The sequence below is a fragment of the Saccostrea cucullata genome, unplaced genomic scaffold (genome assembly GCF_032062105.1).
Source record: "Saccostrea cucullata isolate Sc308-1 unplaced genomic scaffold, CSIRO_AGI_Scuc_v1 ctg8993, whole genome shotgun sequence".
In the NCBI taxonomy this organism is placed as follows: domain Eukaryota; kingdom Metazoa; phylum Mollusca; class Bivalvia; order Ostreida; family Ostreidae; genus Saccostrea; species Saccostrea cuccullata.
Window position 1 is genome coordinate 29212 of NW_026940361.1, and position 20789 is coordinate 50000.

Sequence of the window (20789 nt, forward strand, 5' to 3'; positions counted from 1 at the left end):
AATTGTGACCAAACCCTATCCCCAGGGGTTATGATTTGGACAATTTAGAATCTACACTATCCCAAAATTCACAAAAGTTTCAGCTTTTCTGGTCCAATGGATCTTGAAAAGATTTCCAAAGATTTTTCCATACATATTTTAATGTAAACTTGAATTCCCTATTGTGGCGTCTTCTACCCCCACGGGTTTAGAAAATTTAGAATCTACCCGCAGGATGCTTCCACATAAGGTTTAGCTTTTCTGACCCAATGGTTATTGAGAAGAAGATTTTTAAATATTTTTTTCCTATATACTAGTATTTCTATGTAAAACTTGAATTCCCTATTGTGGCCCCGCCCTACCATGGGGGTCATGATTTTTACTTAGAATCTACACTACCCAAGGATGCATCCACATATGTTTAAGCTTTTCTGGCCAATGGTTCTTAAGAAGATTTTTAAAGTTTTTACCTATAAATCTAAGTGAAATTGGATTACCTATTGTAGCCCGCCCTACCTCGGGGGCCATGATTTTTACAATTAAGAATCTACACTACTCCAAGATGATTTCATATACATTTCAGCTTTTCTTGCCAAATGGTTCTTGAAAAGAAGATTTTTTTAATGACCCCACCTTTTTTTGTATTTTCTTGATTATATCCCCTTGGAAAGAGACTTGGCCTTTGATTTTACCAATTTAAATTTCCCCTTAGAAGTTGAAAATGGGAAAAGTTTACTAACGGACGGACAGACAGAAAGCTAGACAGACAGACGGGCGGACGACGGAAACGGGTGATCAGAAAACCTCACTTGAGCTTTCAGCTCAGGTGAGCTAAAAAGCATTCACACAATTTTGCCTCAACTCTCATATGATACTGTAAACTCATTTTTTAACCAAACAATTGACGTATAACAACCATAATATAAAATATACAATTGACGTACAACAACCATAATATAAAATATAGAAGTATGGAATCAAATAGTGGATTTTTTGTCCTCATGTCAAGGGTAAACAGGTGAACTTAATAATTTGTAGAGAATGGCAGTTTCCACTCAATGCAATTTATAACTAAAATTATTCCACCATTGTAGCATAATTCAAAAGGAGAGTGCAACTAATATCAGGTTATATGCTTTTATTTCAATAATATTTTAATGTACACTATACGGAATTACTTTTTTTCTAATCTTTCATCTTTATTTGATTTACTCAGCAAAATCTTCCTCTCAGCACGTTTTAGGTATTCAAACAAATCTTTGATTCTTTAAAAAGTTATTCAATAGTCAGCGTGCCTTCTTTAGAACCGACACACCCTTTAAGTCTAACATAGACATCTAAACTAAACCCACCATCATATGGTATATGATACCCATTTACTTCATTTACACCAGTTCCTATCCCTAGAAGCTCCTTCACTACCCTCCCCCTATATATCATCCAATATACGCTACTGTCTGTTGAGTATTAATATCACTCTTTTAATTGATATCAGATCCGACGTTTAAAGCTCCTTCACTACACTCATATGTCTACTATTACATGCTGCTATCAAGTGGTGTATTGTACTCTTTGCTGATTGATATCAGCTCTGGCTTTTAGTAGCTTTTTCACTACACTCGTATGTCCACATCAATGGGCTGTTGTCGTTGGTGTTTCTGACTTATCTTGTAGAATGTTATCTGCTCCCGCTTCTAGTAACTCCTTCACTACACTCATATGTCCTCCCTTAGATGCTGCTGTCAGTGGTGTATTAAACTTACCTTGTAGACTGATATTAGCTCCGGCTTCTATAAGCTCCTTCACTACACTCATATGTCCCCCCTCACACGCTGCTATCAGTGGTGTATCATACTCATCTTGTTGATTGATATCAGCTCCGGCTTCTATAAGCTCCTTCACTATACCCATATGTCCACCCTCACATGCTGCTGTCAGTGGTGTATGATACTTACCTTTTTGATTGATATCAGCTCCGGCTTCTATAAGCTCCTTCACTACACTCATATGTCCACCCTTACATGCTGCTGTCAGTGGTGTATACTCACCTTTTTGATTGATATCAGCTCCGGCTTCTATAAGCTCCTTCACTAAACTCATATGTCCACGAATACATACTGCTGTCAGTGGTGTATGATACTTACCTTGTTGATTGATATCAGCCCCAGCTTCTATAGCTTCCTTCACTACACTCATATGTCCACCCTGACATGCTGCTGTCAATGGTGTATCATACTTACCTTTTTGATTGATATCAGATCCGGCTTCTATAACCTCCTTCACTACACTCATATGTCCACCCTGACATGCAGCTGTCAGTGGTGTATGATACTTACCTTTTTGATTGATATCAGATCCGGCTTCTATAAGCTCCTTCACTACACTCTTATGTCTACCCTTACATGCAGCTGTCAGTGGTGTATGATACGTACCTTTAGGATTGATATCAGATCCGGCTTCTATAAGCTCCTTCACTACACTCATATGTCCACCCTTACATGCAGCTGTCAGTGGTGTATGATACGTACCTTTAGGATTGATATCAGATCCGGCTTCTATAAGCTCCTTCACTACACTCATATGTCCCCCCTCACACGCTGCTATCAGTGCAGCTGTCAGTGGTGTATCATACTTACCTTTTTGATTGATATCAGATCCGGCTTCTATAAGCTCCTTCACTACACTCATATGTCCACCCTTACATGCTGCTGTCAGGGGTGTATCAGAACTATCTTGCTGATTGATATCAACTCTGGCTTCTATAAGCTCCTTCACTACACTCATATGTCCACCCTCACATGCTGCTGTCAGGGGTGTATCACAACTATCTTGCTGATTGATATCAGCTCCAGCTTCTATAAGCTCCTTCACTACACTCTTATGTCCTCCCTCACATGCTGCTGTCAGTGGTGTATGAAACTTACCATTTTGATTGATATCAGCTCCGGCTTCTGTAAGCTCCTTCACTATACTCATATGTCCACCATAACATGCAGCTATCAGTGGTTTATCACACTTATCTTTAGGATTGATATCAGCTCTGGCTTCTTTAAGCTCCTTCACTGCACTCATATGTCCACCCCAACATGCTGCTGTCAGTGGTGTATCAAACTTACCTTGTAGATTGATATCAGCTCCTGCTTCTATAAGCTCCTTCACTACACTCATATGTCCACCTTCACATGCTGCAGTCAGCGGTGTATCATACTTACCTTTAGGATTGATATCAGCTCCGGCTTCTATAAGCTCCTTCACTACACTCATATATCCAGCCTGACATGCTGCTGTCAGTGGTGTATTATACTTACCTTTAGGATTGATATCAGCTCCGGCTTGTATAAGCTCCTTCACTACACTCATATATCCACCCTGACATGCTGCAGTCAGCGGTGTATTATACTTACCTTTAGGATCGATATCAGCTCCGGCTTCTATAAGCTCCTTCACTACACTCATAAATCCACCCTCACATGCTGCAGTCAGCGGTGTATTAAACCCATCTTTTTGATTGATATCAGCTCCGGCTTCTATAAGCTCCTTCACTACACTCATATGTCCACCTTCACATGCTGTTGTCAGTGGTGTAGTAAACTCACCTTGTAGATTGATATCAGCTCCGGCTTCTATAAGCTCCTTCACTACACTCATATGTCCACCTTTACATGCTGCTGTCAGTGGTGTAGTAAACTCACCTTGCTGATTGATATCAGCTCCGACTTCTATAAGCTCCTTCAATACACTCATATGTCCACGCTTACATGCTGCTGTCAGTGGTGTATTATACTTACCTTTTTGATTGATACCAGCTCCGGCTTCTATAAGCTCCTTCACTACACTCCTGTGTCCACCCTGCACTGCTGCTGTCAGTGGTGTATGAAACTCACCGTTTTGATTGATATCAGCTCCGGCTTCTATAAGCTCCTTCACTATACTCATATGTCCACGCTTACATGCTGCAGTCAGTGGTGTATCATACTTGCCTTTAGAATTGATATCAGCTCCGGCTTCTATAAGCTCCTTCACTACACTCATATATCCACCCCTACATGCAGCTGTCAGTGGTGTATCAAACCTACGTTGTAAATTGATATCAGCTCCGGCTTCTATAAGCTCCTTCACTACACTCATATGTCCACCTTTACATGCTGCTGTCAGTGGTGTATCATAAAACAAATATTGGGGGTTTTTGATTGTCGTTTTTATATCGACGTACTTGATTAAAATTTTTACAGTCACCAAATCACCACTGTAACAGCTCAATACAAATAAGCGGTCATGTTCAAAAAAGGACCGACTATATTCCTGTTTTTGATATGTTGTATCACAAATGGAGTTTGATAAAGATAATACGTCTGTTGCAATATTTTTTTCAATGTTTTTTTCTCTTTTTTGTTCTTCAGAGATTAGCCTGGGGCTAAAGGAATTCCAAAATAGTTCAATCTTTGTTTCTTTGTGTAATTCAGTTTGTTTTAGAATATATTGTAAAATCTGATTGTGTCCGTAGTAAACCACCCAACTGATAACCCTCAGACAGTATGTTTTTTCTTTATTATCACCATTCTCACTCACCAACACACGCTGTCCATCCCTCTCCCAGTACCTTTTTTCTCTCTTCTCACTATCCTCACTCACACGCTCTTTTTTACTCACTACCTTGGACACGTCTTTCTGTTCGGACAGAAATAAAGACTTCAAATCTGTGTACGACTTTGTCTCTAACACCTCAATAAAAGCCTGACAAACTCTGGGGTGTTTTAAAACATTATTCATGAACACATCATAGAGCTCCATATTTTCTATATCTCTGTAAAAACGCTCAGCTAACATTGGATACTGATCCTCCCTTAACCTAAGGCAGAGCTTTATTGATTCCTGGCTTCTTTCACTACTTAATGTTTCATGCTCCTCACCACTAAACACTACACTTTCAACTTGTTTACATTCAACCTCCAACTCTCCTTTACATTCTTGTACTTTCACGTTATTGGCAATGTAACTACTGCTAATATACTGCAAAACAAGACTTGGAAACTGATAACCAAAATGATATGCAAGGATTTCAAATACAGAGTCATGAATGATGGTGTACTCAGTACCACAGTGTTTTGTGTAAGTCCCATCCATAGCTGCCAATACTTTTACAAATTTAAATGCATCAGTGTTATTTTCAACTTCACAACATTCTAATACTTTTGATTTCATCTCCCAGAAAACAGCGTTTGCAGTGCTTTTCAAATTTTCTTTTGATAGTTTATTGTCATTTAAAATGCACAAGACCAATGTAGCATAGCATAAACTATTTTGCACTTGCATTTTATCAAATTCTTCTATAATACATTCAGCTGGACGGGTAAAGAACCTTTCAACATTCTTGCTAAATTTCTCCACTTTTGAGTATATTTTACACAACAGAGGAAACATACCCAATGTTTCTCCCAGTAATTTAGGGGACAGCAAATCTCTATCCAAGCCGTGTTTCTCAAGGATCGCTTTCTTATCTTCATTGTTCAATGCATTTTCGCAACTATGCATCTTAATTGTGTTTTTTTCATATGAGAAAAATGATTTGTAACATTCATTAAATACTGCTTCCCTACATGACATTAAAACCTTTGTATTCGTATTAAAAGGATCTGAAATTCTTTTTTCATAGTCTATCAATGACTCTAACTTTTGTTTTTGTAGACCTAAAACACCTACCACATCATCAATGACAAAAACCTGTGGATGACGAGAGTCAGAATAATCTTCAATCTTCCTGATGTCTATAATAGGTACAACCTCGCATCCTTCTTCCCGGAGTATCAGGGCTATGTGATGAATCGTTGCTGATTTTCCTGAGCCTGGGACACCAACAAATGTCATGTAAGGTTGCTCTCTGACTTTGTCCAACATTGCAGAGAAACCGTGGCTTTCACTGTAAACCCCATCCTCCTCTTTCCATCGTTTGAACTCTTTTTCAAAAATATCTAAAATAGTTACAGCGAGTTATTTTTATGATTATCTTGTCGAAGATATAATTACCCGGTTGTCAAAGTAATTAAACGTTTTACACATGAAAAAGAAGCAAATGCCTAGTAAAGTACGGTGAACATGCCTATATTGATTTAAAAAGATATAAATTGGGAAAATATGAAGTTTCTTACCGCATAGTAACCGTTACCTGTTTCTCACAAATTGAGAAGTTACTTACAATTTTACACATATTTTTTAAGATTATTTATTTTGATATCATTTATCAACAAGAGGCCCATGGGCCACATCGCTCACTTGGGTGATGCAGTTTTTTACCAGATTCCCCCATTTGCTATACCTATCTTGCCCACTGCTCCCTTCCCTTTTATGATTTTAAAACTTTACAATCTACACTACCCCAGGATACTTTCACATAAGCTTCAGCTTTCGTCGCCCCGTGGTTCTTGAGAAGAAGATTTTTAAAGATTTGTTCTATATATTTCTAAGAAAAACTTGGATTCCCTATTGTGGCCCCGCCCTACCCCCGGGGTCATGATTTTAACAATTTAATATCTACAATACCCAAGGATGCTTCCACATTAGCTTCAGCTTTCCTGGCCCCGTGGTTCATGAGAAGAAGATTTTTACAGATTTGTTCTATATATTTCTATGTAAAACTTGAATTCCCTATTTTGGCCCCGCCCTACCCCCGGGGATCATGATTTTAACAATTTAATATCTACACTACCCCAGGATGATTCCATATAAGTTTCAGCTTTTGAGGCCCGGTGGTTCTTGAGAAGAAGGTTTTTAAAGATTTGTTCTATATATTTCTATGTAAAACTTGGATTTCCTATCGTGGCCCCGCCCTACCCCAGGGGGTCATGATTTCAACAATTTAATATATACACTACCCAAAGATGATTCCACATAAGCTTCAGCTTTCCTGGCCTTGTGGTTCTTAAGAGGAGGATTTTTAAAGATTTGTTCTATATATTTCTAAGAAAAACTTGGATTCCCTATTGTGGCCCCGCCCTACCCCCGGGGGTCATGATTTTAACAATTTAATATCTACACTACCCAAGGATGCTTCCACATAAGTTTCAGCTTTCCTGGCCTTGTGGTTCTTGAGAAGAAGATTTTTAAAGATTTGTTCTATATATTTCTATGTAAAACTTGGATTCCCTATTGTGGCCCCGCCCTATCCCCGGGGGTCATGATTTTAACAATTTAATATCTACACTACCCAAGGATGCTTCCACATAAGCTTCAGCTTTCCTGGCTTTGTGGTTCTTGAGAAGAAGGTTTTTAAAGATCTGTTCTATATATTTCTATATAAAACTTGGATTCCCTATTGTGGCCCCGCCCTACCCCCGGGGGTCATGGTTTTAACAATTTAATATCTAAACTACCCAAGGATGATTCCACATAAGCTTCAGCTTTCCTGGCCTTGTGGTTCTTAAGAGGAGGATTTTTAAAGATTTGTTCTATATATTTCTAAGAAAAACTTGGATTCCCTATTGTGGCCCCGCCCTACCCCCGGGGGTCATGATTTTAACAATTTAATATCTACACTACCCAAGGATGCTTCCATATAAGTTTCAGCTTTCCTGGCCTTGTGGTTGTTGAGAAGAAGATTTTTAAAGATTTGTTCTATATATTTCTATGTAAAACTTGGATTCCCTATTGTGGCCCCGCCCTACCCCCGGGGGTCATGATTTTAACAATTTAATATCTACACTACCCAAGGATGCTTCCACATAAGCTTCACCTTTCCTGGCTTTGTGGTTCTTGAGAAGAAGATTTTTAAAGATTTGTTCTATATATTTCTAAGAAAAACTTGGATTCCCTATTGTGGCCCCGCCCTACGCCCCGAGGGTCATGATTTTAACAATTTAATATATACACTACCCAAGGATGCTTCCACATAAGTTTCAGCTTTCCTGGCCTTGTGGTTCTTGAGAAGAAGATTTTTAAAGATGTGTTCTATATATTTCTATGTAAAACTTGGATTCCCTATTGTGGCCCCGCCCTACCCCCGGGGGTCATGATTTTAACAAAAGAATATAAACACTACACAAGGATGCTTCCACATAAGCTTCAGCTTTCCTGGCCTTGTGGTTCTTGAGAAGAAGCTTTTTAAAGATTTGTTCTATATATTTCTAAGAAAAACTTGGATTCCCTATTGTGGCCCCGCCCTACCCCCGGGGGTCATGATTTTAACAATTTAATATATACACTACCCAAGGATGCTTACACATAAGCTTCAGCTTTCCTGGCCTTGTGGTTCTTGAGAAGAAGATTTTCAAAGATTTGTTCTATATATTTCTAAGAAAAACTTGGATTCCCTATTGTGGCCCCGCCCTACCCCCGCGGGTTATGATTTTAACAATTTAATATCTACACTACACAAGGATGCTTCCATATAAGCTTCAGTTTTCCTGGCCTTGTGGTTCTTGAGAAGAAGATTTTCAAAGATTTGTTCTATATATTTCAAAAAAAAACTACTAATCACAAAAGTGGCCCCGCCCTACCCCCGGGGGTCATAATTTTAACAATTTAATATCTACACTACCCAAGGATGCTTCCACATAAGTTTCAGCTTTCCTGGCCTTGTGGTTCTTGAGAAGAAGATTTTACAGATTTGTTCTATATATTTCTATGTAAAACTTGGATTCCCTATTGTGGCCCCGCCCTACACCCAGGGGTCATGATTTTATCAATTTAATATCTACACTACCCGAGGATGCTTCCACATAAGTTTCAGCTTTCCTGGCCCAGTGGTTCTTGAGAAGAAGATTTTTTAGTGACCCCACCCTATTTTTGTCTTTTCTTGATTATCTCCCCTTGTAAGGGGACTTGGCCCTTCATTTTAACAATTTAAACTTTCCTTCACCCAAGGATGCTTTGTACCAGGTTTGGTTAAAATTGGCCCATTGGTTCTTGAGAAGAAGTCGAAAATGTGAAAAGTTTACAGACGGACGGACGGACAGCTGGACGGACGGACGGACGAACGGACGACGGACAACGGGTGATCAGAAAAGCTCACCTGAGCTTTCAGCTCAGGTGAGCTAAAATGTGTTGTTGAACGCTTCTGAAAATAAGTTTGCAGGATAGAATTTGAAGAAACACTGCAATTTATGGATTTCTGAAGAATTCTTCTTTTTCTTTTTGTCGAACTTAACCTAATTTTCAAAATTTTGTTTTTTAAATTGATAAAACATTATATGTTGAAAATATCCATATTTTTTGTTTACACCATATTATTTATGATATTTTTTAAAATTTATTGTTAATTCATTGATGTAAAGTTCATAATATCGGTAAAATAATTGGATTTCTGAATGTTCTATCTGATATGCATTCCTTCTACAATGGTTCGCTACCGATATACCGAGTTACTCCCCGTTACTCCGCTCTTCAGTATCGCTGGGTAGTTCCGGTTTGATTGGCTCTGCTGTAAACAAACTACGCCGCTACTTTCAGTGTATTCAGTTACATATAACGAATTATATGGTAAAGAAAGTTTGAGTATGATTATTAAAAGGTGTAACAATAAGGCAAGATGCAAAAGAATACACATCAAATGTATTTTTCAAACCTCATTGGCAAGAAATTCTGAATTTGGAGAAATAAAAACCTTACGTATGTTTGTGTAAAATCGGTGCTCGGGGAATTCCAAATTTAAAAATAGAAGTTGTTAAATGATACATGTATGTGTAATCGGCTGCAATTCTTTTAAATTTAATAAGATTTAAATTAATAAATTAAATATTTTATACAGTGATGCGTATACATTTTTAGCTATTATAAATAGTAGTACTATTAAACCTCATCAAAACAAATTGTCATTGTGTGATGTTATTACTTTTGGTCAATCTATGTATGGGTGGTGGACGTCGATATTGCGTATTGTGTTCACACTACCAGGGCCAAGTCACTGAAAACAATGAAAAAATTACCTTGCACAGAATTCCAGCAGGTTCAAGTGAAAGTGATAAGAAAAGAAGGGAAAGCTGGGTTCAGCGCATCAGATTCATTCGCCCAAATGCTCCTATCACAGACAATACTAGAATATGCAATTTACATTTTGATAATAACATCTGTACTAAATCATCAGTGCCTACTAAACTGAACCTAAAATATGCAAAAACAGAAACTCAACGTAGACCCCTGTTGCGGATATCTCCAGTAAATAAAACTTTACCACCAATTAAGGAAGATGAAAACCATGATCCTGATACACAACATGAACAAATAAATGTAAATACAAGTATATCTAGCAGCAGCTGTGAAGCTCAAATACAGGTTGGTTCATCAGATGTTAGATTAACATGTACTGCTGAAATCCAAGCTCAGTTTCCATTGATGAAACCTGAAGATATATTCCAAAATGATGACTAAACTAGATTTTACACTGGTTTTCCGAATTACAAGACATTTAAATTAATGTTTGATGTACTAATGAAACATGGTGGAGATAGACTAACATATTGGGAAGGGGAATTGCGTTCTATAGATGGTGATAATAGGAAGTACAATGACCCAAATTTTTTTAAACCTGGAAGGAAAAGAAAATTGAGACCCATCGATGAATTTTATATGGTTTGTCTAAGGCTAAGACTAGGCATGTTACAGGAACATTTGGCCGATATGTTTTTTGTATCAGTCATGACTGTTCCAAGAATTATAAATACTTGGTTAAATTTCTTGTATGACCATTACAAGGGGATGATACCTTGGCCAACAAGGGAACAAATTTTAGCAAATTTACCAAAGGCATTTGTTGAAATGCAAACTGTGAGAATTGTTATTGATGCCACAGAGTTTTTTTTGTGAAAAACCAGGAAATTTGACAGCACAATATTTAACTTGGAGTGAGTACAAACACCACAACACATTTAAAGTATTAATAGGTGTTGCGCCAAATGGTTTAGTTACATTTGTGTCGAGAGTATGGGGTGGTCACACATCTGATCATCATATTGTGCAGAAAGATGGAGACTTACTACTACCACATCTTCAAAGTGACGACATTATTTTAGCCGACAAAGGATTCACAATTGCTGACTTGCTACCATGTGATATTGGACTGAACATGCCACCATTTGTGTCCTCATCAAAGCAGATGACAGCAGATGAATTCTTCAAAATTCAACAGATTGCTCAGCCAAGAATTGTTGTTGAGATGAAGATGGAGCAAATAAAAAACTTTAAGATATTACAGACTATTTTGCATCTCTCCGAAGCACATCTTGCAGAGCAAATAATTTTAATCTGTACTGCCATGACAAACTTGTATGAACCACTGCTTAGATGAGTTGTTTGAACCATTCATAAACTTATTAAAACAATACTGTGTATAACTCACATTGTGCTAATTAATGCTTTGGTGATTGAATAAATTGGTAATATCATGTGCTTTATTTCCGATTTTATTATCAATGCAATTCTGACAAAAAAATGAATATGTGACAAAGCATGTATAACATGTACAAATTTTGCCCCTTTTCATTGATATATTAAGGATCTGTCAATATAACAGCTTACCACGTTTCACCCTGCGAGTGTAAATTTCAGCTACAATGTTTCTGGTATAAAAATATTTCAATTTAAATAACATGTTATTGTGCCAGTAAGTTTGATCAAATTCAATTCTTTCTGTGGGAATTCCTTTTTTGGTCCAAATAACAAAATCTGCCCACTGAATTTCTAATACTGCCATCTGGCCCATAACCTGGTGGAAATAATTATGTTGTCTTTTGAGATACAACTTTTTGTCACGCAATTCACAACAAAATGATGGGTTACTGGCACATTCCTTTGGAAGTTTTTTCTACCACTTATCTTGTTTTCTCCCATACGGACACTTGATCTCAACAACTCCAGTTCCACATATGGAGCACTGAACTTTTCCATCAACACTGGCTCCCAAAAATGGATAATTGTTGCTAACAAACAGCCCCATATCTTCGACAAAAACATCACCTCTGCAGTTTTTTTCTGTGGTTCTGTACATACTGCCTACGGGCTTTACATTCATATTTTTTTTCCATGAGAAATTCTGGAAGTGTTCGGTGGAGTATTGTACCCACAGAGTACTTTTATCAAATTTTCTGGAGGAGTTTCTTCTTTTTTCTTACAAATAGCACCAAAGTTAGATGCAGTCAATACACAAGTTCTGGCTTCTTTCCAATTTTTATTGTTGGCTTGACCACGTGTTGAGTTGTTCAATTCAGACACAGTTAAGGGAGGTACTTCTAACCTGTTCACAAAGTCAATAAATTCTGACTGACACACTGCAGAGTTTAAATCAACACTATCCATAAACATGAAAGATGGTTCATAAATATTTAAAAAGGGCGTTATGTCTGCAGTCCTCGCACACATTGTTTGGTAAAGAACAGCTCCTGGATGAGCCTGCCCCAGTCCTTCCAGTATGTCTTAAGAAAATTTTCAGGATCTTTACAAGGGCCGGACATGTATACATCTGGATAAGGTTTCACAGGCGGATTATCGGATGTGAGAAACTTAATGTCTTGTAATCTTCTTGGACTTGGCGGTCTCTGAATTTCTTTGGGTTTTTTCCACTTACAATCACCTGAGGTACAGGGATTTTTTATTTTGACAGTAGCAAATAAGGCTGCTCCAACATGGGCACAAAATCCAGCTTTTCCTGCTTTACAATTACAAGAGGATATTTCAATTTGTCCAGTTTTAATAATGGTTACATACAGGCTATAATGGTCAGAAGTTTTTCCTTCAATTTTTACTAAATGTCTCATACTTGGTCTACATTCTGCTGCAATACAACTATATGTATCGTTAACATGATTCACTTTTATATTTCCAAGAAAATTTTCATCACAGAGTCTTCTAGCCTTTTTAAGCTGCCTTTTGCACTTTTTAGATTTACCTGAAACAGGGTCTTTTGAATAAATAAAGTAATTAAGAATGTTGTCTTCCTTAACATCTGGACAATTCTCCGTCGTCAGCTCTGTCCACCCATCTTTAAGTTTCGACGGATTTGGAACATATTCATCATCCCCCTCTGAACTATCACTTGTGGCAGAAATATCTGTCTCCCCAAAATTCATTACTCTAATTATTCTGTTCACTAGAATGTCCTTATTTCCAGATTTTTTAAGACCTTTGTCTGCTAACTATTTTTGAAGATCCGATTTCTTCCATTTTAGAAGTATTTCAGGAGTTAGAGGAGCATCACCTGTATCAGAATCTGTCTCACTCATTCTGCAAATAATTTATACATATGTGTATTTAGTTTTCACTTTAATTTACATATATTCTAATCTATTATACAATATGTTGTTATTTTGTCTGTTGATAATTAGTAAGACATTCTGACAATATTGGCTTTTCAAAATAACCAGCATTACTTGCAACCTTTAACTATGTACATGTATATATAACATAAAATTCGGGTGTTGCTAAAACGCGGAACGGAAAAAGGAACGGAACGGAAAACGGAATATGTTATTTTGGATTAAATCACTTAAAATACACAAATTTTATCATAAACGATATTATCTTTTACATATTCAACCTCCACTATTATCAACCAATTAAAATGCTTGTTTTTTTTAATGAAACCAGTGATTCAAATTGTTCAATTGTCAAATCCAATTGTATCAATACTCAAGGCAACGCTATTTAGGCCGCAGTGTAATACTTTCAGGCGAGATTTGCGATAAATACAAGTTGATTATGCAATGCTTGGTCTCTTATTTACGAAAATCGCTAACATAGCATTCACCTAGAATCCAATTTGGAAAAAAAGGTGGGGGGTTAAAAGAACTTGAAAAGTATTAGACAAGCAAAAACACAAAAAGAGGACAATAATTGTTTGATTCCGATTTCGGGAGGGGGAATAAGTTCTAACTCCAACATCTTTCAGTTCTAAATAATTGATATCTAGATGAATCATGGTAAGAGAAATAAAATGTAAAAAAAAAAAAAATTAAGATTACGTTTAGCGCAAACCTTTACGTTCAGCTCAAATAAACATCTCTTATATACACTGGTTAAAACTTTATTCAAAATAAAGTAGCTTTCTATATATTTAAATTCTGAATAGACAAAGTTGGAATAGATATAAGATATAATGCAGAATCTTTGCATTCAGTGAATTTAAATTATGCTTGTTTGGGATACAAATGTGTGTTTGTTTATGGCGTGCATGTGTGTATATGAATTACCCCGTAAAAATGAGCTTGTTTTCCCACTCATCGGAAAGGTCTGAAAAGTTGTGATAGGTCTGCCCCTTTTTGTGTTCAAAATATAATAAGGTTTAATAAAACAATTTTTAATGTGGATGTGGGCCCTTACACAGACTCGAAACTGCCACTACCGCCACATGATTCGCGAATTCGACACTGCATGTACAATGTGAATGTCACAAGTTGCTATTTTTGTCTTTACAGACATTGACATTGGAAAAAAATTGAAAGAGGGGTGGGGGGTCAGTAAAAAATTTCCAGCATACAACAAATTTGACAAGCAAAAAAAGTGGGATATGTCATTTGCCCAAACACGAAAATCCTATTTCGTGGAAGCGGGGGGGGGGGGGGGGGGGGGGGCGAATTTCTTTTAGTACCATTTTTTCCACGGAGGGGATGCATGAATCAATAATATATAATAGTTTACAATAAATTTTTATTAGAAATGATTTCTACAACAGGAATATTGCTCTTTTATCTGATTTATATCGAATCTTCGTTATTTATTTGACAAGAATTTTCCGTTTTCCGTTCCGTTCCGCTTTCTGTTCCGTTTTCCGTTCCGCGTTTTAGCAACACCCATAAAATTCAGTGAAAATAAAATGTAGGGATGTAACAACAATTTTCACAATTAAATATATATTATACCAGTTTTCTTTACCAACGCATCAATTTTTACGCCAATCTGAATTAGTTTATTTCCTTGTGTGCCCAGAATTATACGAAACATGTCAGCTGGGAAACTGCATATGCATATAAGTAGTATTACACATGGTACAGGCCCCACGATCCATAGGCACGAAAAACTTGTAAAGATGATCAGTGATTCAGTCCCGTTACCCCCAGGTTATACTTTCAATAATACCCGTAATTCAATCGAGGTCTTTATATTTCTTACCTGTACTGTATTGTTAACTCTTCTTGTGAAGCCGAAGCGTTTGTAAACAGTATTGTTTACACGAGACGCCCTGCACCGGAAGTACCCAGCGTTACGCCACCTTTCGGATAAGAGCTCCGTAAGGAGCATTCACTCTGTATATCGGTAGCGAACCATTCAAAAGTGCATGATATTAAAACTTCTATAAATAAAAAAACAAAGCTTGTTTTGAAGGTAAATCACAAAAAATCGGTATTCAGTGTTAAAACCAGAAGTCTCTTTGGAGACTGTAGCTCTACTGGTTTGTGTTTATAACAAAGGATGAGAAAAGAAACCATTGCCACCAGACCAAAACAGTAGAAGGAGTAGCTTCTTAAAGTTATTTCACAGAAAATTCTATTTTTAGTAACCATGGCAACACCATTCATCGAAATCAAAAACCGATGCACTATTTTATGTATCTTAGTGTAGTCTACTTGTGTGCCAAGTTATATTGAAATCAGACCAAAACTGTACGAGGAATAGCGTTTTAAAGGAATTTCACAGAAAATTCTATTTTTAGTAACCATGGCAACACCGTTCAACAAAATTAAAAACCGATGCACTATTTTATGTATCATAGTGTAGTCTACTTGTGTGCCAAGTTATATTGAAATCAGATCAAAACTGTAGGAGGAGTAGCGTTTTGAAAAATTGTTTACAGACAGACGGACAGACAGACAGACAGACAAACGGACGGACGGACGACGGACACCTTACTATCGCATAAGCTCTTCTGGTCTCTGACCAGTAGAGCTAAAAATTAACAGAGGTAAATTTGGATTACTTCAAAAATAACATTTGTAATTACAATTCCTGCATTAAAATTCTTTTTTTTAAATGAATTTTCATAAATGGTGAAATTTATGTATTATTTTGACATTTTTGTAAATATCTATTTTTTCAAACGAGTGACAAATAATGTGTTTAAGTTAGTTAACGTCTCTAGAGATTTTTTTTTATTCATATGTAGACCTTACCACTTTTCGGTGTAGGGCTGTACATTTAAACCTATACATGGCACTCAGGGCCTTTAGTAGTGAGGGATCTTTCCCACTGCGACACGTGACCTCGTTTGGAAAGGTCTCATCAGAGATACCAATGTCTACGTCCTGTTGTTCATTTGAACTCTGACGTAAGGATCAGCTTTTTACGCCGTGACTCTAACGCAGACGCTCTAACCCCTGTGTTATGCGGGTGACTGAGACAAATAACATTAAGGATCAAGGAAAAGAAAATCTTTTACATATACAAGAGCAAAAACGTAGATGTTATAATTTCTTATCCCTTGCACAATTCTGAAGGAAAGGAATATGTTTATATATTTTAATTTCAGCTGCTCACTCCTCCATAGCAACTGATCTCAAGTCTAATGTTCGGAGGTCCGTCTTTGCTCTGAAATTCTCTTGTATTGTTTTATGGACTTTGATACTGAATGCTGTTCGTTATCTACATATCCTTCTTCTGATTATGTATTTCAGAACGTCTATTGCCATCATGGAAATATAAACAAGAATGTATATACCGGTACAATATGGCTTCTTTTCTGAAAAAAAAGTCAATGTTGACGACTTCTGTGCAAATTATTTCACTCTGCCAGTTTTTATGTTTGAATTTACCAACATACCTCTGATATTCGGAGGGATGACAGACTGTGGCGTTTTAATTTCATCTGAAAAATAAAAATAAAATGACTTTTTGGGGTAGGATATTTAGGAATATTACTTTCTTTTTATTTATGTTATTTTTATCATTTATATTATATTTGTATATTAAAACAGGTTTCACAGGAAGAAACAAGACCTTTCAGTTAAAACTGAAAGGCGGCTTTCAGTAACTTTTCAGTGGCCATTCAGCCACTGAATGGCACATACATTTCAGCGAACTTTCATTTGCCTTTCAGTCACATTTCAGATACCTTTCAGTCACCATTCAGCGGACACATTTCCGTCAACTTTCAGTGGCCTTTCCATCAACTTTCAGTGACCTTTCCGTCGTCTTTCAGTGACCTTTCTGTCGTCTTTCAGTGACCATTCTGTCGACTTTCAGTGACCTTTCTGTCGTCTTTCAGTGACCTTTTCGCCACCTTTCAGTGATATTTAAGTCTCAATTCAGCAATTTTTTCACTAGCGTATTATATTATAATCAGATATTTTTCCTTATTACAAGGAAGCAATATTTTGAATAAGCCTAAGATTAATTATTCAATCTTAATTGTGTTTTATTTTTACTTATCGTGATCAAATTCGGGTACCTTGAAATATGTCTGAGTAATTATTATAATTTTATAAAATATTTGAAACTTATTCTCAATAATATTTTTATTTTCTAGTTACATTTAGAAAACAAAAATTCTTCAAGTGATAAAAAATGATGATCCGATAACCGATTCAAAATTTAAATAAATGCATAACATTCTATAGTGCTTATACGTGTATTTTTTCATGGAAATATATAGTTTTGATTGATGAGACAGAATTTATATTATTTACACCATCTCTGGAAGATCGCAAGTATAACTGATCAATTTCGTTTCTTAATTATACAGTCATTGTCAAAACTGCAGGATATTTAGTTTTTGAAAGACATTATTCTAAATTCATTTTTAATTACAAGAATAAATAAATTGTTAATACATGACTCTTGTAGAAAAAAATATAGTAGATTTTAGCTTTCTAAATGATATTGATTTAATAAAATCATTCTACTAAGTTTTTAGATAGTGAATTTACAACGATCTTAAATCTTTGACACAGGAACAGGTGCCCGTGTCTGATAATTGTCATCATCCTGATAGGAGATGTGTAATTAATTAGTCTGTCCCAAAAATCCGCGCAACTAACATAGAATATACAAAAGATATACAAGATATATACACATCGCAGCTCCTCGATACAACAGGTGAACTGATTGTTCCATCGATTTCTATAAATTAATTGATTTTAAATCCTTATTTCTCAACAAGAGGTCGTAGCGTAATTGGTAAGGTCGCGGACACCTAAGCAGGAGACCAGGGTTCGATTCTGGGCCTTGGAGCATTTTTTTTTTTCTTGTATTAATTTTTTCCTATTTTTTTTTATCGGAATTAGATACATTTAATGCTATTATACCAGAAAAAAGTGAAATAAAATTTTTATGTAAAAAAAGAAGCCGATTATTCAATAAAAAGATTCAACTGAATGATCACGGAAAGGTCACTGAAATGTATGTGCCATTCAGTCGACTGAATGGTAACTGAATGATCACGGAAAGGTCACGGGAAAGGGTCTTTTCAGTGACATTTCAGTGACCATTCAGTGGCCATTCAGCCACCATTCAGTTGACTGAATGGTGGATTTTCATCCTGTGTTTGGGGCTAAATCTTGTTACTGGTATGACAAAATACATGTTTCCATTGGACCCATTCAATAAATATACACTGACAATTTTGATTGCTGGAGTTTAATTTCGTTTATTTCCTTCTTACCAATTACCAACGAAAAAAAAATCCCCCATATAATTTTTTAATGACTGCAGTTTGCATTTGGTTTATTTTGAAACAAAGAAACTTTGTCCACGAAATATTTTTAGATGATAAATAAACGAAACTTTATGCCCATGAAAATTTATCAACAGTAGATGAGCGGTAGAAATTTGAATTTTTTATTCTAAACTTGTGACCTGATTTCCATGCCATTTGCTATTTCTGTCGAAAAATCACGCATTTACCGTTTCCCGGCAATCATGCATTTTCACGCACTTTAGAAAAACCATAAAATTTATTGCAAATTCTTATAATTTCATACTTGCTTAAATCTAATAAAAACGAGCAGTCATTTTCTTATCAAAATATTACGTCATATTTTACTTGTACAAAACTTTTGAGAAAAATGCACTCCGCTGTAAAGTCCTTTTGGGGAAATGGTAACGTAAAATTTCTGAGCGCGAGACAATTCAGTAAGTTATAAAGCGTTTTCTTAAGGACCCTCTCTACACAAGTGCAAATATTTTTTTTGGACATTGAGAAAATTATATTGTATAAAGGAGTTAATATTGAGCTTATTTAATCAATTTTCAGTGTATGGTGCGTGCCATTTAGCCCCGGGAAAAATGCTCAAAGACAACACAGTATCAGTGAATAGAAATCGCTGCTAATTACTTCAGTAGAGCAAATACATGTCAATACCATGTTCAGTTAATTTATCTTGGCCTTTTAAAATGTGAAGAATACATGAATTAATTATAAATTAAGAAATATATTGAAAATTTCAATTTTTTAGAATTTAGATCAAAGGGCAGATCACTCTAACTGCAAAACATACCTTAGAATTAGAACTCTTTAGTGTGCAGTGTAGAGAGGTTTCTTAAGAAACATTTAGAGTGAAAGTATAATTGCCCACTATATTTTTTAATGAATGAAACTAAGGTGCAACCAAATAAAACATCAATACTAATGCATTGTAACATTTTTATTATTTCATTGAAAAATAACTTTTCATCATGATACTCTGCAAATTTATTGTTAAAAAAATTATACAAAATCAAATTAATCTTCATAATTTTATAAAATCTGGTCATCCAGTAATAAATTACTTTGACAAGACAATAAATTAAAATTTAGAGAATAAGTGAAGAGAGATTTTCAATTCTTTTGCCATATTTGCCATGGAAGTTAAATAAAAAGTTTTGAAGTATATTGGTTTTGGTTCAAAGATTATAAACTGAGTCAAGATTTTAAATTTAAATGTTAAAGCTTTCTGTTTTACAAAGTGGATTTTCATCTGATCAGTTTGATATGCAAAGAGGTTGCAGACAAGGTGGCCCTGTTTCTCCATACTTATTTATTCTATGTGCAGAAATTCTGGCAATTTTAACTAGATGCTGTCATGAGACAGTAATACCCGCACAAAGGCGTTTGCCTCTAAATACAAGCTCCTATATATTGGGCTTTCTAAGGAAAAAGTCAAAATAATTCTTTATTTTACACAGAACATGAATCTTATCTTATCTATCTGTATTTGTCAAACTGAGTATAAAATTCCCAGACCCTGTGACCCATGTGACCAATGACTCAGAACGTCTTATCTCTATTTTATATGCTTAATTCATTACCAGTCTGAAAAACAGAATTTGATTAATGATGTAAATTAGATTTTGATAAATCTACTACCCCCCCCCCCCCCGACACCACAAAAACACGACACGTACATTTTTTTAAATAGGCTAGATGGAGGGGGGGGGGGTATCGTTACTGAAGTTAAGCATTGCAGTTAGAAGGTAATTGCCATTAAGAGAAATTGAAATTTTTGGCAATAAATAAAATTATAGTTTCTTTTAAGGGAACGGACTGGGGTTTTATTGTGTGACATCTACAATAGAGAAACTCTGTAAGAATGTAATAATTTATTACACTTGAAAAAAAAAATCCAGCAATATTCGATAGTTAATCAAAATCCGGGAAAATCTTTTGATTTCAGTTAGGTGTATAATATCATATTATTTCTTAAAACTGATCCTTTTGATTTTTATTTACTTTCTTTTAGAGTTAATTCTAAATTGTCTCTAACTTTTTTTATGTTTAAAATTATTTACTAAAGAAACATTTTGCAAAAAATATGAGTATGCTTTCCAATATAACGCATTTCTCGCTCTCTTCTCCTTCTTTTCTTTTCTTTTCTTTCTTTTCTTTCTTTATTCTTTTTTTTTTTTGGAAAATGATGTAG

General features: G+C 35.7%; 1 protein-coding gene across 1 annotated transcript in view; it reads right to left on the minus strand.

Annotated features, from left to right (window-relative positions):
* Nucleotides 1–1103: 1103 nt before the first annotated feature.
* LOC134255177 (uncharacterized) overlaps nt 1104–20789 on the minus strand; it is a 30434-nt gene continuing 10748 nt past the window's right edge. Inside the window, exons 5-6 of the mRNA XM_062737674.1 lie at nt 16715–16759; nt 1104–5948 (exon numbers count right to left, since the gene is read on the minus strand). Coding sequence (XP_062593658.1) covers nt 1612–5948; nt 16715–16759 — 4382 coding nt within the window. The 3' untranslated portion in view covers nt 1104–1611. The remainder of the gene's footprint in view (nt 5949–16714; nt 16760–20789) is intronic.